The 23,533-nt window shown below is 37.7% G+C and overlaps 1 protein-coding gene across 1 annotated transcript in view; it reads right to left on the bottom strand.

Annotated features, from left to right (window-relative positions):
* NRXN1 (neurexin 1) overlaps positions 1-23,533 on the bottom strand; it is a 1,086,056-nt gene that overhangs the window by 514,446 nt on the left and 548,077 nt on the right. The window contains 2 exon segments of the mRNA XM_040623491.1: positions 7,295-7,414; positions 13,240-13,413. Of these exon segments, the coding sequence (XP_040479425.1) occupies positions 7,295-7,414; positions 13,240-13,413 (294 nt within the window).

Raw genomic sequence — 23,533 nt, 5'->3', positions numbered from 1 at the left:
TTACTAGATATGTCACCTGAGGCAAAGGAAACTAAAGCAAAAATAAACTATTGGGACTCCATCAAGATAAAAAGCTTTTGCACAGGCAACAATCAACAAAACTACAAGGCACTCTACGGAATGGGAGAAGATATTTGCAAATGACATATCTGATAAAGGGTTAGTTTCCAGAATTTACAAATAACTTATCAAACTCAATAAAAAAAAAAATCCAGTTAAAAAATGGGCAGAAGACAGGAATAGACATTTTTCCAAAGAAGACATACAGATGACCCACAGACACATGAAAAGATGCTCAACATCACTCATCACAGGGAACTACAAATCAAAACCACAATGAGATACCACCTCACACCTGTCATAATGGCTAAAATTAATAACGCAGGAAACAACAGGTATTGGCAAGGATGTGGAGAAAGCGGAACCCTCTTACACTATTGGTGAGAATGCAAACTGGTGCAGCCACTCTGGAAAACAGTACAGAGGTTCCTCGAAAAGGTAAAAATAGAACTATCCTATGATGAAGCTATTGCACTACTAAGCATTTACCAAAGGATACAAAAATACTCATTCAAAGGGATACATGAACCCTGAAGTTTATAGCAGCATTATCAACACTAGCCAAATTATGGAAATTGCCCAAATGTCCATCATATATTTATATGATTCATTCATATATATATATATGTATATATATATATATGAGATTATATATGATGGGATATTACTCGGCCATAAAAAAGAATGAAATCTTCCCATTTGCAACAACATGGATTGAGCTAGAGAGTATAATGCTAAGTGAAATAAGTCAGACAAAGACAAATACCATTTGATTTCACTCATATGTGGAATTTAAGAAACAAAACAAATGAACATGGTGGGAGGAAGAGAGAAAACCAAGAAATAGACTCTTTAACTATGGAGAACAAAGTAAGGATTACTGGAGGGGAGGTGGGGGCGATGAGTTAAATGGTGATGGGGATTAAGGACGGCACTTGTTGTGCTGAGCACTGGGTGTTGTATGTAAATCACTAAATTCTACTCCTGAAACCAGTATTACACTATATGTTAGCTAACTGGAATTTAAATAAAAACTTGGAGGAAGAAAAAAAAAACAAAAACAATAAAAACATGCCCATGATAATCTGATTCTATAAAGCTGGAGAATTATTTAACATTTACTCTTTTCACACAGCTTCTTGATTAATAAATGGATGCTAAATTATTTATCATTGATACTTATTTAGTATTAAACAGGATTCTGAGAATTTACCGTGATTAATCTTCATTTTGTTCACAAGGGCTTTCAGTGCCTCAGTTCTGGTGAGGTAAAAGCGATTTTATAAAAAGTAAAAGTAAATCTAAAGGCCTCAAGTTTAAAAAATGCATACCTTAGATTCAGACAGTCTCCCTACCCTAAGCTGGCTCCTGCACCTGCTGTGTTGCCATAGCTGGAAAGCAAAGTGAGAGACCTCAGCACAATATACTCAGAGAGAGAGAAAAATCATTCAGACACAGACTAGGGTCATAGAGCTCTTTGAAGTATCATCTAGTGAGAGCGGAAAGCACTGTAATCCCTTAAGGACAGTTAACCAAGGTGACTGGCAGAATCTTCTCTTAATGGAGCCCTAGTCTAGTTGGGCTCTGGTGGGATGTGACAGTATTACCCCAGGAACGCAAGCATCAAAGGCCACCTCTAGAGTTACATAAGCCCTGCGATGATGACCAATAACATAAGAGCCCAAAGAAGGTCTACGCAGTTAGAATGCTAAGTGAGCCAGAAAAATTAGAGTGTACTTGCACGGGGGGAAAATTCAACTGGGCCTTCCTTCTTGACTTCTGGGGTCAAACTGGCACCATTTACACAGAGTCAAAAGCTATTCAGAGTCATGGATCATTTACCTGATGAACAATACAGGGGACTAATCTGGATAATTCAAATATAGCAGTGCTCTACACCACTCTTTGGGGTTTTCTCCCCACTTGAGTTTTCTTTTATAGATAAAGCTTAAAACTGTCATTTAACTGCTTAATTGCAATATGAAAAGACCAATGCTTCCTGTTATGTATTTACTTTTATGATGTCTATTACCACAGGAACAAAGATAAATCTTATTAAATAGAAGATAATACTTCTATTATAAAGTACATTTCTCTATCATATATGATGCTTTCCTTTCTTTTATTGCATTTTCTGATCAGTATGAATAATATTTTAATTCTTTATAGTTTAACATAAGATAGGTCTGACCTTGTTTCCCCATAGATAATTTTTCTATGGCATTATCTGTAAATACTGCTTATGAATTGCTTTAAACAACTTAAAGACTGCCATTTAGAAATGCTTGAATGATTCAAGGTTAATAAGATTCATCATACTCACAGTGAGGATCTGGTTGTGGACATAGCTAATTGCTAAATTTTATTCATCCCTAAATGGTACTGGCAACAAATCAGCTCACAGCTTAATACTACTGGCAGCTCTAAATGGGACAGAAATAATGTGACTTTGATCCAGTTATTTTTATACGTGTTATGATTCATTTCCAGTAGTTCTGATGCTGATGCTCAAATAGTGGACATTGGATTCTCTTGTCAAACAACAAAAAAGGTGAGAAACAAAGCTGAATATATTTTTAAATGTCATGGTAACAAGTCACAGTCAAATCTTGTTTCAGTGAACATTTCTAATTCTCACACCGAAGATACGATAAATTCCTATCAGAAGGATTTTCTTCTGGCAAATTTAGAATTCTGAAAATAGTCTTTTAATGGCAGGGACCATACCCCCCTAGTACCAAAATAACAGCACTATGATGTATTACTCCCTTATGGTAACAGACACCATTGAAGCTGAACTGTAATTTGGCACACAACAATTCTGCACTAATGTAATGTGACAATGTTATTATGTTCACTACTTTCCATGTGATCATAGCCATATTCATCTTCTCCAACCTGACATTAAATTAGGTAATATAGTTACATTCTATTCTGCACCATAGGGTGAAAGTAGAAAAAGAATTATTGTATAGCACAATGGTTTGATGATGGTGTGTGTGTGCGCGCGTGTGAATAGGTGATACGTTGATTTTTATATAATGAATGTAAACTCTCGGCACAGGCCTGGCACATAGCAAGCACCAAGTAAGTGGTTACACCCAAGAAAAAGTTCACAAAGAGCTACAATATATGGTATGTTAAAAAGACCTCTACTCTAAGATTTCAGAGGAGGGGAAAGGTAAGGCCCAGCTCCCAGGACTAGAGAAGTTTCCATGGGATGAAACAGTTAAGTAGAGATTGAAAATGAAATTATATTTCTTCAAACAGATAGAGTGAACGGAATTCATTCCAGGTGGAATGAGTGCATTCCCCAGGAGGATAAATTAGCATAAGCAATGGTGAGGAAATTGGGAAAGTATAATGTTGTTCAGAAAGCCATAAGTTAATTGGCACTAACATGCCATATGGGCAGACAAGGTTCTGCAACAGATAAGGATGAAAATGAAAGTTAGGGTCAGACCACAGAGGTTCACAAACTCCAAATCGATGAACTTGGAAAGTATTGTTAACCACTGAGGATGTACTAGAAACCCTTATGCAAGATGCATGCCTCGAGTCAGGGCGGATTTAGTAAGTTACTATTACTACCAATTATATGCATCATGATGTGCAAAACACTGGGCTTATCAGACGGAAAAAAAAAAAAAAAGAATATTGCGTGGGAGAAGCATGTAGTCTTAGTCTTACAGGGAGATAAGACCAAACCTAAATAATGATGGCTGATAAAATAGCATCAACAAAGTTCATAGCAGTCAGTGGAGGAAAAATATTGCCTCTGGCTAGGAGAATCAGGAAGAGCTGGTGATATTTAAACTAGGGAGAAAGAACAAAGGAACGAAGGAAGAACAAAACTGGTAAGGAGGCATAGGACAGATTGGAGGAGAAAGGGATAAAAAAATGGGAAACTCAACCAGGAAATGACTACAATAACCCCCCCAAATAATATTAGGGACCTAAAATACAGTAATGGTATGGAAGAATCGAGCTGAGTCCACCACACTTCACCACCCTACCCACATAAACACAGCACTCGCTTCTCTCAGTGAGTAGGTCATTTACATGGCAATTTTCTAGGGAAAAAAAGAGTTTCACAAGCACTTTTCTTTAAAAGTAGCCTTTGGCATCATTTTACGTAAGTGCCTCTTTTTTGAGAGATTCCTTTAAGTGCATTAATTAGTATGATTTACCCAAGATTATACTTACAAGTTAAAAAGTATTCCCATCTTTCCATTGTTAATTATATCTCCAGGCTAACATAAATAAACTTTTCTAGTTACTCTAACCCACTCTGTGAAATTTATCAGAGAGATGATATTCAGAAGGTCTATTTTAGAGAGAATATGTCTTATTTGCAATGTGGTGTGTTCTTTCCCCTTCTAAAATACTTTATTTCATTTTCCTTTGTTTGTTTGTTTTTGTTTTGTTTTCTATGCAGTTGAAGACTGCTGTCACAGAATTTATGGATAAATACCTAAGCTACAGAAGGAAATTAAAAAATAAACTGACCTAAATAGCTTTATTTTAAAAAAAAAAGAAAAGAAAAGCCAACCTCTATACAGAAAAGGAGTTTGTGAAAATCCCAGGAATCACATTGTTTGTGCAACTCAGAAAAATAGGGAGATGCAGAAAAATAATGCTTATTTTGCTGAATTTAACAACTGAAGAAACATGGCCTGTTACTCTTATTGCCGTGTCAATTGCACGTCTTCAAGGTATTAAAAAAAGAAAAAGACAACAGACCCAGAATGGAGTCATTTATATGCTAAGCCCCATGTCTCCAAACCAAGACTTAATTACAGTTTTGGCTCTCCCATAAACCAGTCAATCAGGAATCTCTCGATCAGCAATAGTTAGGTAATCTGCCTCACAGACCCCTGCCATTCCCTAAAGGAAAGTAACTTTTCAATAAACAGCCTGTTTTTTTGCATAGTATAGCTCCCTTGTCCTGCTCCCTTCTGCCTATAATTCTTTCATTTCATACAGCTCCTTGGAGCTCCTTTCTATCTGCTAGATTGGACGCTGCCCATTTTGAATCAGTTTTTGCTCAAACTCTTAAAATTTTTAATACGCTTCAGTTTACCTTTTAACAAAAGTAGCAGTTGCTATTGTACTTTCTACAAATTAAAGTTGATATGAAAATAAGATTTGCTTTTAGATATTGATTTATACCTACGTATCCTCACCACCAAAACTCCATGCACAAACCAAGAAACCATTTCCTATTTCCAGAAAACCCATTAAGAGGTAATGATTTAATCAAAATGTATATATTCTGAGAGCCCTCCAAAGTAATTTTAATGCTGATTTGTGCAAGAGGCATATCAGGAGACACATTTATTGAATGACATTTACCTTATTTACAAGAAAATAACAAATAGCCTTATCATTATCATCACCACCACTATCACCCAAGAGCAGCATTCAAATAATTTTCTGTAAAAATGATGTGAAGACAGCATGATACTTAGGGTAGGATCTTGATGTTCCGTTAGGAAATGTCTAGCAAATACGCACAGAAAATTATATTCTTCAAACTTAACTGGTCTATGAAAATACACAATCTGACACAACCAAATGGCAACTATTTTATAAAACATGGAAACTAGATTAAGCAAAGTTTGGCAGAGAAAGTTCTTTAGCAAAATGGAAAACATTTTCCTGCAATAAAAAGCCCTCTGAGCTACCACATGTAGTCATACATCTGTCAGGATCATATTCAGGATTAAAAATTTACCATAATAAAATCATAACAAGTCATCAGTCTTCTGCTTGTCCTTGAAAATAAATTTATGTTATTTTCTATGGGGCAGGAGCAAATGCAGGAAGTTACTATTCTGTATACATATGTACATATATTAAAAGCATATATAAGGCTTTTTATTTGCTTTGCTTTAGGTACATGGAAATACATGAAGTATTTACTGGGCCTCCATTTAAGGTTATTTATAGAACCCCAACAGGGGTTATTGTTTGTGCAAATGTATGATGGTTTGAATACATGTTCCTGCTTCAAGTTCCCTGTAATTCTATGGAAGATGATGCTGGTAGGATGGAGGCCAAATATTTCCCCTTTTATGGTGGTGTGATCTTTACAGGTCTCTTCCAATATTTCACTTTGTAATAATGGTTTGTTATACCTGTGTGCAGTGTTTTGAAGAGAAATTCTGAAGATAGCTTGGGAGTTGTACCATATTGCTAAACTCACTTCAGTGCAATATTTTAGTTTGACCTCATCTTCAACGTTGCCATATACAAATATACTGGCGTAAACAGAGTCTCAAACAGACAAACATCAAAGTGAACAAACGCTAATCTTCCTTTAAATCCGTACTCAAGCCCAGCCTTTGTCCCAAAACCCAAAACTTCAATCATTGCCACTTCCATCCTAGAGCTTTTCCTTAAATGTTGTCCCATTTATAATATAAATTATGCACTCGGTTTCACAAGCAGCAGACTTTGTCAGAAAAATGTTCTCGATACAGTGGAATTTGTCGTTTTGTAGAAAATGCTTTTACCATGTTGATGTAGTGCTGTAAGCATAATCCATTTGAAAGTTAAGAAATAGGACTTGCTCCTATACACCAGTGAATTCAGTCTTAAAATTCTCACTGCGACCATACAGATGAGACACTAGCAGATATTTCATGATATAACGTGAATGCTGTGTTTCTGAGTCATGCTTATAATTTGAGACTAAAAGGAAGAAAAATCCACAAGTGGCTAGAATATAAGAGAGAGTACTTGAAGGATAAAGTTTAAACATTGTTTTTTAAAGCAAAAGGCAGATACGGGTTTAAAAAGATAGAGAAAGAGAAGCATAATGAGACACGTCACCTTTCACGAAAATTACAGCCCTCAACATATAATCTTCTGGAATTAAATATTATTTAATATAAAGCAATAAGAAATCTCTTTTGAAAACCAGGGGAGGATTGTCATAGGTAGGAAACGAAGAAAATATTTTCAATAAGGTGACCATTAGCAATTCAAAAAATTACAGTAAACAGTTGCAAACCAAAGGCTCACCGTCATCACAGCATTTAGCTAATGGCATCCTTGATTAATACTTTAGCATTTCAAAAATGCCCTTTCTGTAGAAACAGCTGCTTCTCCTCACTAGGACAGTTTAACTTACAGCTAATATAAAGACTCCCAGCTTCAGAGCCTGGGCCTCACACAGGAACAGGAAGCAATGAGGACCATCTGAGTCCACGCTCAGACAGGTACTTACGGTCATTGCAGAGCGGCCCACTGAAGGAAGTCATGCTGCAGTCACAGCTGAAGCCATCCCACTGCTGCAAGCACACGCCTTGATTAGAACAGGAGTCCTCTTGGCAGGTTGTGCTGGGTCCTGCAAAAATAATCCAAAAGAAACTTGGGTTCTTTAAAAAAAATCCACAAGTGTTTTGTACATGAGCTAGGTCACATATAGTAGTTGCCAACACCTCAAATTACATGACCAAACCAGTGTTGAAAGTTCTAGCTCACACACCTGAATTAGCGACAGAGAAGCTGTAATAGGAAGGTTTTCTGAAGTTTCAAATATAGGACAAAAATACATTCTAATAGTAAACAACAAATCGTAAAAGCAAGCACATAGCTTCTAGTATGATCATGGTAGCAAGTGATCTCATTCCATCATCAGTGATTCTCTATCACCATTTGGATTTAAAAAAAAAATGCATGGATCTCCTTAACTTCTGAGCAATGAATAGAGACACCATGAGAAATGGAGATTAGAGCTTCATGAAATTGAGATAAAGATTGGCAAAGTAACTGAAAAGAGTTATGCAAAAATGCCCTAGAAGTTTCCAGAAGTTTCCCTGCACAAACTATGGATAAAGTTATGGTTGTTGGGTGTTTTTGATAGGTATGTTGGCAAGTATCGATTCACATGCTTTAACAATTCATGCAGTTAAACATAAAATGAAAAAGTCTGTATAAATGACATGCTCCCATTTAACATACGAGTAAAAAGAATTCTAGTCTATTTCTAAGGAATCATTAGAACACTGAGAAACAAAACTGAAAAAAAAAAAAAGATGATCAAAGCACTAGAGGCAATCACTACACAAACATATTCAAGACTGAAAGCCTTTATGCAAACTATGCTATAAAATGAGGTTTCTTGCACAAGGTTCAAGAAGGAGAAAAATTAAATCTGAACCCAAACAACAGTTACTGCAAAAATGTAAAAAAAAAATGTTATTTTGGGGTTTCCACTCTGTATTAGGGGGTTTCAGTCTTGTTTTTTACACACAGGGCTATCTACCTTGCAAGTCAGCTTTCATCAATGCAACTTTGTCAGCAAAATAAAAAAAAAAAAAAAAAGCAAAATATATTAAATGTTAGTAAGCAATACCAAAATGGGGCAAACACAGAAGAACGTTCAGATTCAAAAAGCATGCTGTTGTAAAGGGGAAGAAAAAAAATGCTATGTAGAGCAAACAAATTAATACTAACAGCCATAAATCTTAAGAGAAGCCAAAAATGAGAAAGCGGTAATTTATTAGAATTTCACTATATATGTATATATATAGATATATATATAATGGTTAATTGAGCTGATGACATGTAATGAAAGAAATTAAAAGAGCTTTTGTATTGTTTCCTCTCTTGGATAGGAATGCATTACCAACGCGATCGTCTTGCTTATTTGGAACACGCGGCACCGTTTGTCATGTGCAGATACAGTGTAGACCATGGTCATTAGCAGACCAATTATCCTCTACATCTTTTTATCTTGCAATTGCAATTAAGGCTTGAAACTGTGATGCCAGCCATTCACTGCCAACAGCTGGACTTCAGAGTGACACCAAACTATCAAAATGTACTGTATATATCATTTGGGGCAGATGAGAGAAGTAAGGGATGGAAGAAACAAACTGCGATGCCATTCCACTTACCAAAAAATCCCTCTACAAGCTTCCAGCGTGGAGTGTTTCTTTGTTTTTACTGGGCTGGGCCTATATCGCTTAAGGATTTCAGAGTTACGCCAGCATTTTCCCCACCTTCCTAATTCCCTGCAACTCTTCGAAACTGCCCTGTGAATATTTATTACAATAGAACCTCACTAGTAAGGACTATCTTAGGGAAGGTTAAAAAGCGAATGCACTCCATCTAAATAGCTTTAGAGTAGAAAACCAAAGATATTTCCTAGTCAACACAATTTTATAGGTTTTACAAAAATATAAAAACGATACCGGCCCAATTAGATTCTATTAACGCTGAGAGCCTATGAGGTAACTGCTTTAGTGAATAAATGAGAACTACCTGTAATCAGCCTTTGTGTAAATTGACATTTTCGTAAGATGTCCTTTTAAACATGCTCGTTACAATGGTATTTCTATTACAGTTTTCTCAGTAAAGGTATTCCTCATAGAAAGTTATTGAATTTAGCCTAACCTATGCGAGTTCTCACAAATTAAGAAATCATAACATTGTAACAACTAATTATATAATAACAGCAACAATAGGTATACTAATGGCAATGATAATAATAGTTATTATTAATGATAATTTCCCAGGCCTGGAAGCCCTGAACGGATGTAACAGTTTTTCTCACCTATCTCATCAAAGAACTAAGAACCACTGAACTGCTTAGTTTTTGTGGTTCCTCCAATCTGTGTGAGGTCAGTGGTCTAATGATCTTTACCCCACGGCATTAGAGACTGAAAATAATTATTGTTTGCTTAGAAAAAAAAACAACAACAAACAAGAAATACTTAAAGAAATACTCCTTGCACATTCTGTCCTGGGACAAGCGTAGGAGCAGGGAGTGGCGCACCGCAGTGCCCTGGGTCAGGGGCTGGTTATCAATACGTGGCTGCACCCTTACCTGCCCAGCAGAAGGTAAGAGCAAGAACAGGAATGGATGAAGAGCCAGATTATCGTTTTTACTTTTACTTTTGTAAAAATTATCAGAAATACAATTGCAACATAATACTAAATTCTAAAAATGGTAAAACTACAATTCTGAAGATGAATATGCCCATATGGCAGAGCCGCAACTCAGAGTACCTGCCAAACCTTTATGTGAACATAAAGACATGCTTTATTATTATTATTTTTTCATTATCACAACAGTCTTTTTATATTCAGATATTACAAGAGAATGCATGCCTATGCCTGACAAGACACATTTTTCAAAATACTCACCTTCGAGAACAATATTTAAACATTGACAGGCATTTGCACAAGACAAAGCCCTGAATTTATTTTCCCTTTAGTTATGTAATGTTCCTTTTATTTTATCACTGAATAAAATTGGGAACAAGCCACAAGGACATTTGTATTAAGTGGTTAAGTATAAGGATATGTCTGAAAAAGAAAAGAAGTGAAGGTAAAACTAAAATCTCTGGAAACCAAAGAAGCAAGAAAGTGTTTTGATGCCTGCACTTTCAAGTACGGCAAGCTTGGGTTCAAAGCTTCCATCATCCACGTACGAGCTGTGTGACCTTAGGAAGGTCACCTTACATCTCTGAGGCTCAATTTACTCATCTAAAAAAAGTCAGCACTACCAAATTTACAGAGTTTTGAGGATTCAATGGAGAAGAATATGTAAACTTATTGTCACCAGTGCTAAATCAATGGTAGCTTTAATACTTAAGTATTTCTGTAGCTTATTATAGTTCTGGGGCTGAGTGGTACGAAACTATGCAAAGAGCGTCTGAATTAATTTTTCCCCCTTGACTTTATGTACAAAAGTTATCTTGACTCAGTATTGAACTTAATTAAACCTGATTATTGGTGGATCGCTGGTCTCTCTTTTCTCATACGCAAGCAGGAAAATGCTACCCTAGCAGTAATTTTCAAAATGTGGTCCTTGGAACAACAGTATCAGCATCATTGTAGGAACATGTTAGAAACAGAAATTTTAGGGTCCTGTTGAAGCAGTAACCCTGGGGGTAGGGTTCTGTAATTTAGGTTTTAATAATTCTCCAGGGGATTCTGATACTGGTTCAAGTTTGAGAAACATTCATCTGAAGGGACTTGGACAAGGCAAGCTTCCTCCCCTTACCAGTGTGTCATATAAATAAAAGCAGCTATTATCCAATGCAATTAGTTAAAAATGGAAGGTAGCAAGTGGTTATTAGGAAAGGATGGAATGATGGAAAATCTTGAAAGATATTATTTGGTTATTGTCACATTTATACTATTTCTATTAATATGAAAGTTAAGTGATTCCAATGTGATTTGGATTTAAAATTCCATGAGACAACTATCTTTAGAGAGAGAATTGATCAAGCATCTAGAATTTGATCACTAATCCTAAAAACATGTGTATCTCATCAATTACACCGATGACAGTTACATCTGAAATTATTCCTAGAAACTATAGAGGATAGAAATATCCATAAATTAAAAGTTGTTAATCTTGATGTTGGAATGAAAAAATCAGGGAAGTGTCAAGGCAGAAAGGCAGGGGCATAGTAACATTCTAAGAATAACAATAAAGGGGGGTAAAAAGAGGGTAAACATTATTAAAGCTCAAATATTAAAGCATCATAGACAAGGTAAGGAAGGAACCCATGTCATAATCTATGGAACAATTTCAAATGTTCAAACAGTAATTTGTTACCCAAGAGGATGCATAATCATCTTAACCAAATTGCTTAACGGATTATGTTAGAAAATAAAACCAAGTACTCTTTTCTCAGTACAGCTTCCCTTCATTAGTTTTCCCTTCTACCCACCCACACAAATAACGTATGTGCCCATGGTGGGGGGTCATGTGTGTGTTTGGTTTTCCATCCTGTGGGTGTTTAGCTGTGAATGTGTCTGTCTGCTCCTAACATCTCTTTGTAGGTGAGAAGTCATTTACCAAACAACTTGTAGAAAGGCCTATTTAAAAAAAAATAAAAAATAGTGTCAGGAGTTTGTAGTGTTTTTTCCTTTTTTTAATGTGCATATTCTCACTGATTCGATCACCTTCAAGAATCCAAGTTATGAACCACATTCTTATATCCACCCAGTAGAGGAATTATTCACTTAACAATCTTGTTTCCTTTGGTAAATGGAGAAAATAGCTTCTCTTTGCTTTACAAGTGTTATATCATAATTTGAAATAAAGAAAATAAATATAGCAATAACATTTAAAAAATTCAACAAAGTCTTCTATTAAATAGCATTATCTTCTGGCAGGATTGAAACAGTTTGAATTTCACCTGACTTTTCAGGGGAATATATATTGCAGAGAGAAAAAAAAAAAAAATGTATTTTCAAAAAAAAACCAAAAAAACCAAAACCCTCCACGTACTTAGGTAATTGCTAAATCTAATGGCATTATTTTGGCCGAGAAGAGATGATTCATAATCTCCTGGGGGATAGGAATTCGTATGTCTTTCTTTGCCTCTCCCATATGAAATTTCCTTATGAATCTAAAATTTTCAAAATAGCCCAAACTGTTTTCAACATTAAAGGAGAAGCAGCAACACATTCAGAGCCCCAAAATTCAGGATAATGTGATTAAATTACATTTATGGAGGGAGAATTGGCTCAAATAATCTGAGGTGTTGAAATGAAAATTATCTAAAATGAAAGTAGCAATCAAAAAGTACTCCTACAGATCTTAGTCTGATAGAGAGCACAAAAGAACAGAAAGACTCTTGAGCACATTTCTCAAGAAAGGAATATTAGTCTTGGGTAATAGAAGAAACCAATTTTTGCTAAAACAAACTGATGATATACGGAAGAAATTCTTGTGCTGGGTAGATACAAACCAAACAGTGATGTGACAATGGGTAGCTGAACTTTATTCTCCTGTTATATTTTGCTGAATGTAGATTTGAAAAAAACAGTCTCAAAATGATTGACACTTGCGGAAGCAAAACTATTTTTTTAGTCCAAACAGGGTATCTATTTAACGTTATAAAGCAGGCATTGCAGAACTGATTAACACACTAATTAGGCAAACTACCGAATACGAAGGAGCAGAAAATAACAAGATCCATCCACAGAGCCCCCATCTTACATAAGGCCTTACTGTAGGTTTGCAAACAGTCCAGAAAATTTAGGATTCACGCGATGAAAAGTGAAAAAGACAAATAAGGATTTCTAAGCCCTATGTTGGGGCTTGAACAGTTGGCAGAAATAAATTTTGCTGACTAGAGAGATTTGTTCTTATTTATGGGTGGAATTAGAATTACTTAGAGTTTGATAACAAAGATCTAGTACCTTCACACCCTCTCTCAATCTGTCCATTGCAGAAAAGAGCATCTGAGATGAGGTCTGGAAGCCGTCCGTTTAAGTCAACTGATGCCAGGCAGCCTTGAAAGCCCTCCTTGGCATGGACGAGTTTCGGCAAAGATTTGTATGTTTCTTTAGCCACTCCTCCTATATACAAGTCACCTGTAGGAAGATCAAAGTTTTGGTCACCAAAGTAACTTGTCATTCCTTTAAACACACAGTAGGACAGGAAAAAAAAATTAGTTTGGTTTATATTTCATTAAATTAATTTCAAAAGTATATCTATAATTAGATATTTCCCTAAAAGTGTAAAACAACAGAAGTGTTTGAGTAATACATCAGCACTCAAAGACATTTCTAGAAGCTATTTCCACAGGGATTGAAGAAGCTTGTCAATACAGTGTAGCCGAGTGGAAGGAATATGGGACACAGAGGTGTACATCCTTGCACTGAAATCCGAGCCTGGTTATTTACCAACTCTACGGCTTTTAACTTTTTTTTTTCTTTCCAGTTTCTCGGATCATTAGAAACCTCATTTCTGAAACATAAACGATAAAATCTGTTCTATAGGTTTTCATGAGAATTAAATGAGATAAAATATAAGAAGTATCTGCCACAGTAAAAAAAACGAAGTAGATACTCAATCAACCTTCTGCTTTGAGAACTCTGGGTCTTTCAGTTCATCAGAAGCTCAACAAATTCTCTCTAGGGTCCACTATTACCCTTTTTACTAGGCTTAAGCCCATTATCTTCACTAACTGACTCCCATAACAGTCTGCATATATCTGAATATTACATCCTTGTTCAGGTATTTTTTTTTTTTTTTTAGGTGAAGTTATACCACTCTGAATTCTTTATGCTGCTCTGGGATCTGTTAACAAGTTATCGATTATTTTTTTTTTTTTTCTAATTTTACTGCAGTTTCTAATGGAACACTTTGCTCTGCTTTGTCATCTCATGTCTCTAGGTGTGAGATTTCCCAACTTCATGGGCCACTACTTAAAAAGAGAGATTGCAATCCGTGTTTGATTATGCTTCATTTCCTCCCAAAGATCATCTGCCAAAGCTGCACATCTGAGTAGATGTAATTCACTGACTTTAGTAAACAATCAATGCAGAAGATATGGAGGGTAACCCCAATATTCCATAATATATATTCCTGTTTAAAAGCTCTAACATACTCTATTGAGCAATCTACTTTTCTGACCTTTCACTGTCAGTTGAATTTTCTTTCTCACATTAGCCACCCAAACTTTCATGCCACTTGCTGCCTTTTCTCCAATGTAACACAAAACTCCTACATTCCTAATGTTTCTCTGGGTCCCTCTGTGTTGTCTTCATGGGACTTGGGATAAAGGAGAACTGATACCCAAGTGAACTCTCATCCTGTTTGTTGAGTCATGAGTAACAAAGTCCTTGGTCTCTGATCCAGAAAGCCTGTGTCTTCTGCCAGCATCCACGAAATAGTGATAAGCTAACTGACCAGATTGTAAGTAGGCTGAAATCAAACCACGGATATAACAGTCCTGAATTGTACTGAGGAGTAAAGTGAGCTTGCTTAAAGTCATTTAGCCTTAGAAACTGAAGACTTAAGTCCCTGACCTATTAACTAAAGCTCTAGGTATTATACTAGGATGTCACTGATCCTGCATAATTTGTATGGAAGGTACCGAATGTGCTTACTTCCCCTACCTCTTCAATAAAACATCTTTGACGACTGGCCATATTCTTAATATTATAGAATAGCATGGTTTTCATATGAGATGGGACATTATTTTTGAAATATCTTGTTTTTTTCACTCTATTTCCTTTTTCTCCATGGTTTTTCTTCTCACTTAAATGTAAAACTATTGTGTCTTAGTTGTCTCGAGAAAGGATAACAATCAAAACCCAAAGATATCAAATTATCTTTCTTCATTTAAGTCTTAAAAGCCAAGACTATTAAAGGAATGAAAGAGACAGAATATGCAGGCAATTACATGAGAAGAGTAAGGCTTTCCTGCCTCTCATCAGGCAAGCAGGAGAGAAACTGGAGGAAGAGAAATGTGAGCATAGTCATCGATGAATACCAAAAAGAGGACAGTGCTCTAATTGCAGGGCTGAGCCCCTGTGGAGGTCAAAATTTTAGGTAAGTTTACAGAATGACACTGATTTGTGTTCAAGAGAACCCAGAGGCAAGAGGGAAAAGATGAGTGCCTGGTGGATTCACACATGCTAGGAACTTAGGCAGCCTCACAGAATTTCCCATATCCCAACTGCGGTATGGGAGCAACACAACAATTCCCAGAGTTTCAGAGAAATAAACAGAAAAAGAATGACCTTAAGGGGTCATGCACACGAGAAGGAAGATGCTGGCAATTCAGTGGGCACCTGAGCTATGAATACAGAATACTCGAGACCAGCTCCTATGTAATCTGTATCTCCCCAAAGATTGATACAGTGAAGTCCCCCCCACCCCAAATAATTCAGACACAATCTCAGGGAAATAAAGGTACTAAAATTGCCTGAGATTACATTTTCACTAACTCAAAGAATCAGAACTCAAAGTGGAAACCAAGGTGAGTTATAGAAAAAGAGTCACCTTTCTTGCACATCTGAAACTCTGGGAAGAGATTTACACTGTTACATGTCACACATCAGTGGGAGGAGATGCTCCCTCCATTCATTTGTTGAACTAAATTTGTTAGAAAATTTCAACTCTCCTCCAGGCCTACTGGATATAGTGTTAGAGAACAAAGGGGAGTTAACTGAAGAATTCTTGGCACTGCTACAGGCTTTTTGGAGGTAGAACTTATACTGAAAGTTATGTATGGGACACCGTAAGTTTGCTAACCGTCCTTCCTCTTTCTGATTGCAACCTCCTGGAAGAGACAGACTGTGTCTCTATTTGTTTCACATTCTCCCCCAGTGCCTCGTACTGGGCCACAAGCACCGTGGGCACTCAGTACACATTGTCAGCCACCCGATGGATTGAGGTCACAGTAGAAAAGAATCGAGAAAGGAAGAATGCTAAGGCAACACAGAGAGAGAGAGAGCTAATTCTAAAAAGCACTTACTTCCTTTCCCCGCTTCCTGCCACAATCCTATTTTTTTCCTCTTGGCAAACATATGTGCCTGAACAACTTTTCAGAGATTACTGAAAAGAAGTAGTAATCTTTCCCTTGTGTTATTAAAGAGCAGAAAATATTGATTCAAGTAGTGCAGGATATAAGCCTCAATCAAATACTAAGGTGGATGAGATTTTGATTTGTAAGTAGGGAATGCATTCTCATTTTCATTCCTGAAGCTGCACTTAGCACCACCACTTAATACTGTCTTTATAAACTCTTCATATCGTAGATAGTGGTCTGAAGTCCCCTGGTGGGTTGCCCTATGAAGAGAACAAAGGAAACCCTTAAGTGGCCTGAGCCCCATGTAGCATTAGCACTTCATCAAAGATGCAGCTTCTCCTTTTGATCCTTGAGGTGATGGAAGTTAAAATGACCCATTAGCACTAATGGGATCTTGCAGGCAAAATCCTGTGCACGGAAAGGAGGATATACTTTTTAATGACCCTGTGTGTGAACAAAAGCCAGGATGGACATCTAGTAAGAGACAGGTTCCTACAGACTTCAAGCCAGTCTGTTACCCCTTCTCCAAGCTGATGAAGGGTTGATTTTTATTCCTAACCTTTAAGTAGGCCATGTATGCAATTGACAAGGCAATGATGGAACTGGGGCATTTTTAGCAGGAGATGCTGAGAACATGCATAAACCCAGATAACCTCAAGCATTTGGAAAGTTTTTTTTGTTTTTTTTTTTAAGAAATCTCAAAATACCCTTTAGACTAGTGCAACATATACACACAGTCTCTCAAGACTGTTATCTGTGGAACGATCTGAAGTGATAACACAGGTATCCACACTCCAGCCCTTGTGCAGTAATGAGGAGGGAATCGCGCACAGGCTTTTCACTTACATGTGGCTAGAATCCTTGGCCTCGCCACTTACTGGTTGCCTTTGTGCAGGCACATTAAGTTACGTGACTTCTTTCAGAGTCAGATTCTTCATACGTGAAACGCCTACCTCGCCAGGCTGTGAGAATTACAGAGAAGGTGTGCGAGCACTGGGTAGAGCGCATGTACTCAGCACACGAGGGTTACTGGTGTGACGGGGTTGGTGTGTCTGGTGAGGACCGCACAGCTATAGTGTACCTCATTCTAGGTTGACTGTAGTGAGAGATACAGAAGAACGAGAAGTCTAGGCTGTCTCCTTGTTTCTAGTATAAATGGAATGACAAGATGTCAAATTTATGTCTCATTTTACTTGACTTAGTTTGCAGTCACGTGTATACTTGAAATATGCCTCGCCCTGTGCTGTAAGAAGCTCAAAAGGCTCCTTTGACGTTTTTGGTTACAAACTCACTGAACCTGATAACAAAAAGAAGACAATGACTTGGTAAATATCTTCTCATCTGATGTAAACAGATTAGGAAACACAAGAATTCTATAAAGCCCAAGGGCCAGGTCAAAAGATTCAAGCTAAATGTGCCTTATAAAACCAGAAAAATAAAAGGCTTGTGTGGACTTTGACTGTAACGTGGAACATCATGGAAGAGTTTAGACCAGAAGAAAGTATAGGATACATTACTCCGTAATAGCACAAATGTAGCGCCCGGCCTGGAGAGGAGCACAGATAAAATAAATACAGCATTCAAGAAAGTATAAAGGGCCAGACTTGGCTGGAAGGCAGGAGTTTCCACAGGGACCATGATAAATACTGTTGGATAAGTAAAGTCAAAGCCTATTGAGTAACACAATAGAATTTACGACTATTGGTTTAAAAAAAAAAAAAAGACAATGAAAAATTCAAAAATATAAGTCATGCGGGCTAGGAGAGAGCAGAATTTGAAGCAGTGATAATTTGGACAGAAGTGAGGGAACTGCATTCAACACTAAACATGTGGAATTTGAGTAGGAGTGATTCCCCAGGGATCAGATGATATGAACCAGGGTCTTCAGAAAGAGATGCTGAGGCTGGGAGGGGCGGCTTGGGAGCCATCAACCAAAAGCAGGTAAATGAAGTGGTGTAAGACTTTTTCTCTTTTGTTAAAACAGGGAGCATACGGCAATTAGAGCGAGGACTCCAAGCTCTGCCTTACAGAAGCAGAATGCAAGAGTCAAGGTATAATTAGTTCTTTGACTCAGCTTTCCTGTTTATTCATATGAATTTTTTTTTTTCGGTGCTTCTTAAACATCTCACTTTCCTTTTAATTAAAAAAGAGCATATATTAAAAAGAACAACTGCTTTGTGGATTTGGATGGCTAAGACTCTAGGGAAACTTAAGAAGGCTCCCGCAATCTCTTGTAAGTGGCAATTGGGGGGGGGGGGAAGACTGAAGTAATTCCTGCTGCCTTTCTTTCCTGCTGGCTGGACTGGAGAAAGTACAATTCTGGGGGCCTTGCTTTGGCAGGATTGGACCTTGGACAGCAAACTGGGGCACAAGTCTTAACTTTTCTTTCAATTCTTGTTGTGACTGGCTGGCAGAAAATGTGCACTCAGACTAGGCTTATTTCTGAGAGTTATTCTGTTGGAAAAGTACCTTCCCTTACCCCAGGGAACAAATGAACTCTGACCCCAAATTTGTATCATCTTTAATTTTAATCTTCTGTTGCACATCTACAAACGAACATCTGCAGGTCAGATCTTGACCATATACTTTAATACGTGCTTTTCTTTGGGAGACAAATTAAATCTAGACCAGTTTTTACAACAGGTGTGCCCTGTTATAAGAAAAAAAAAAAAAATCATCTTTAATCCCCAGGGAACAAATACTCATTTATTTACTTTATGTTTGGTTTTTTGCTTTTCTTTTTTTTTTTTCCTGGGGAGAAAGCTGAAATTACTATTTCCTCTGACTGCTTAAATAAATTATGTTAAATTACTGAGGGCAGAAGCAAGGGGAGTCATTAATATTTCTGTAACACATTTAGGCTTAAGAGTAGACAAATGGAAACTTATAACAAACCACACGTGGGATTAAACAACAAGCACCATTCAAGACCACATCTAAGATCAGAAGACACCAAATGTTCAATATTGAAGTCAAAGTTGGCAATTTGAGTAGATGTTTTGCTCTGAGATAGAAGATCTGTGTCTTTTATAGGCCTCTTTAAAAAAAAAAAATCAGGTTAATTTTAGAAACTCTTTGCTGAGGAGATGCTCAGTGGTCACCAGTTTGATTTATTCGTTATTCCTCAAGTTCTCTATACTTTAGTCTTCCTTGATATATGAGGTTTAGTCCTAAAACAACCTGGCTTTAATTCTGTGGTAAACACCTGTAAATCCATATCTTTAGGCTTACCCTGGCTTTCTAAGCCTCAGCCTAAAATCAAGCCATCATCTCTCCCCTGCCCTCGGAAACTACTTCTAGACATCCCTATTTACAACATTCACATTTCTCATCTCCCTGCTACCCAAATTGAAATTTCAAATCATTTTTAAACTGTATTCTGTATCTCACACCTTTCATTAAAACTATTGCCAAGAACCGATAACTCAGCTTTGCCAATATCTCAGATATTTGTCCCTCCGTTTAAAATTTTTTTTTCCAGTTCTTGTCTACCTTTCTCCTCATATACTTTTCATGCCAGAGCCTGTCATCTACTGTCCCAGCCGCCATCTATCCTCCCCATCAACACCATATCGGTCTTCTCCTGTGTTCTGATCACTTCCATACTTCCCTCCAGCTTCTAAATAAAACCAGAGGCTTAGCAGTATTCGAGTGTTCATAACATTTTGAACCTCTTCTCTGACAATCACCATATATTTCCCCAGTTCTTTGTGTGACTATCTTATCTTCCCATAATTTTATAAATTCCTTGAAAAATGATCATGAGCTAAGCATCTTTATGTTCTCATTTTCACTTGGTAATGAATGGATGGACTGGCGGGTTTGCACTCACTAAATAATCACTTGCACAATAAAGACATAGTGAAGGTTTTATGAATATAGCAGTCACGTTTGTCCCTCATTCCCTCCACCTGAGAAATAATGAAGTAAATTTTGGGGAATTTTTCTTTTACTGACTCCTCTCCTGAACACAGAAGTGAAGCCATCCAACTCATTAAGACAATTCAATGCAGTGGCATCTTTTCTCCATTCTAATAAAGTCATGCATGATCAATTTTTTTTAAAGATTTATTTGAGAGAGAGAGAGCACGAGAGAGGGCACATGGGAGCATGAGCAGGGGATGGGCAGAGGGAAAGGGAGAGAAAGAATCTCAACCAGACTCCCCTGCTGAGCACAGAGCCAGAGGCAGCCTCGATCCCACCACCTGTGAGATCACAAACCCAGCCGAAACCAAGATCCTACACTCAACAGACTGAGACACACCCAGGCGTCCCAATCCATGATTGATCTTAAGTAACATATATTGAATTGATTTGCAGAGGCAGGCAAAGACAGAAGCGCAGAAAGAGTTTAGGCTACCAATGTGTGTTGAAGAGCACCCCTTCAGGAGCGTTTTGCAGTTAAAATAAGTGCCAAAATCTTTGTGGGAAATTAAACTCCAGCCCACCCTGACCCTCTGCCTCATTCTGTCTCTGGCTGGTCTGCCATTCTCTGCGTTGCTCCATAAAAACACAGGATATAATTCATGGGGCCTCTGTAGGTGCGCTTCACGCTGTGGACCCTTCACACTATTTCTCCAAGCTCTTCTATTCTGTCACCCTGTTGGCATCACAGAAAAGCATGCATTTACTGCTTGTGGCCATAGAACAGCGCCAAGCTGACTTTGTGGACTCCTGATGCTCTGCCCTAGTAAATCTGTTCATCCCGATGTGCACTATGAGTTTGCAGGTGTCTCGCTCCGTGCAGCCCTTGGGCCACCACTCAAGGACTCCTAGGAGTAGAGTCTTTCTGGTCTGCGGCTACTATCACTTAGCTCCTTGCCAGCCACAGGTATTCCAGATCCTGCAGCAGGCTCCCACACCCAGCAGTAGACTGCTTTTGCTAAGAAGACTCTCCATTTCACAAAAATCACAGAGACAACTGAATTCAAATGTACAGATCCCTGTCTGGGCGAGAGAGAGAGAGCCTCCCCACAGCTTTGAGCCCCAAGCATTGCCATGGTCAAAACCAGAAAAGATGGCATTGATTTTAGAGTACAGCAACGACTGATGTTGGTGCAGTATTCTAAACTTCAGTGAGCACTTGGCCACGTATCATTTCATTTGATTTTTGCCTGTTGAGCGACAAAAGGAATAATGGTTATCTTGGAAACATGTCACAGATGAAGACACTACGATTGAAGGCTACAATGCCAGAAAATGGCAGGGCCTGATTCCAAGCACAGGTTCTCTGAAACTGTGATGATTTTCACTGACTCTGCACTGGTTTATCCACTGTATACTCCAAGTGGCAAGTGGCCAATTTGGATAGCTCCATGACTACAAAATACAGGAATGTTTTAGAGTATCTTGGCCAGTGGAGGAAAGTAACAGTAATAAATGTTAGCAGGAGTCCGTGCACACTAACACAGATGCCCAGGACAACGGGAGACTCAACTGCATGTTAAATGAGTAATCTCATCAAGACAAAATCAATTTGCTTCTGCATTAATATTAGGTATCAAAATTCTGACGAGTGGGTAGAATTCTTAGGACTCCCCAATTTGGTTTTTAGATATGGTAGCTATTTTTCAATTGTCTCCTACAAAGAGTTAAGTAGGACACCTGCATTCATCGATGGCCCAGCTTAATACTTGTGTATGAACAGGTAGAGGACGGGGGCTCTGATCAAGTCACATTCAGACTTTAATGTTTTCCTTGTGGTGAGCATTAGGAGTTAATAGTGACATTATGTTTATAAACAGGACATATAAGGCTTTCAACATTCTGAAATTTTTGTTTCTGATATTTTCAAAACACACTTGCCCAAAAAAAGAATTTTTGTTTTAAAAGTAGGATTATAAAACTTACAACACAAAGACAGATTCTGTTTGTGTGTTTGGCCAACAGACTGCGAGGAAAAGCTGGTGGGCATGCTAAATGGGAAATAATAAAATGAAATCGCTACGGAGGTGTGTGTAGCCACCCATCTTCTTTTAAACCCACTCTATGCCAGTGACACCATGGCAGATGGGAGACAAGTTCAGGCATATAAATTCATGCCAAGCTAACTTTGTCTCATGGCTTCGTAAATTTGCCTTTAGGTGAAAACACAGTTCAGATACTATCATTACTTTTCCTGTTCCTCATCCGATTGACAGCCAGTGCAGATACCTTAGACATCCTCTTAGCATCAGACAGTCCTGTCACCATTTCCTGTTTCATTTTTCACTCAGTGTGTGATGCTCTCTGGGACTGCACACGGCGTGCAGAGGTTCTCCATCTCAAAAATAATGTCGCACCTTAAACATGCACAGAGCCACCCTCTATTCTATTTGATCCTCACACCAGTTCTTCACGATAGGCAGGAAGTTATTATTAACCCCACGTGCAGGTAAGCAAACCACCCTTCTGAAAAGGTAAGTTAACTGCCCAAGGCAATGCAACGTGTACCAGAACGATGCTGGCACCAAAACCTCCAACTCCCAGGCGACCTCTTCTCCCGCTACACTACACGGCCTCCCATTTCTGCTAAAAACCATCTCCGTGACAGGAATAGAACAGGTGGAGGAGTTTAGAAATGACTATTCCTGAAATTAACAGAGACGTGTAACTAAGGGACCGGTAAGAGGACCTGTGCAAATCTTCTCTTTCCTGAGATTTTGAGTAGTTCTGTATAGCAATTTGGCTTTGCTTCTTTTTCAAAATAACTTTCCTTAACTCAAAGAAAATTTCTTTTCCTATTTCAAAATAAAGGAACATTTATTTTGGGTGGGGAAGATCTAGTGCTATACAGGGTAAGTTTAGAAGAACAGCTCTTCCCCATAATAATGGCCTGTAATGCAGGTCAAAAAAGTGGCAGCTGTCTCAAGTAAGCTGTATAGAATAGAAGAGGGTAAAGCCACCAGTGATTTTTTTTGGATTGCCTGGAAGGACAAAAATGATATAAGTACACCAAAAAAACTTTATGGACATTGCCAAAAATCTTCTAAAATACATGAGCTTTATAGAGTCAAATAAAAGTCTTATTTTTCTCCTTAAGTATCTGAACTTTATATATATATATTTTATTTCAAAGAAGGGATTCCTTCTGTGCCTGAAAGATGGAATATTCTCAATCAGGCTATCAAATCCCACTAGAATACTATAATTCTCTACTGCATATCTCCAAATACTTTGTTCCTCCAATATTT

The sequence above is a fragment of the Ursus maritimus genome, unplaced genomic scaffold (assembly GCF_017311325.1).
Source record: "Ursus maritimus isolate PB19 unplaced genomic scaffold, ASM1731132v1 scaffold_6, whole genome shotgun sequence".
NCBI lineage: Eukaryota > Metazoa > Chordata > Mammalia > Carnivora > Ursidae > Ursus > Ursus maritimus.
Note: the sequence above shows the minus strand (reverse complement) of the source record. Positions and strands in the feature narration are given on the sequence as shown.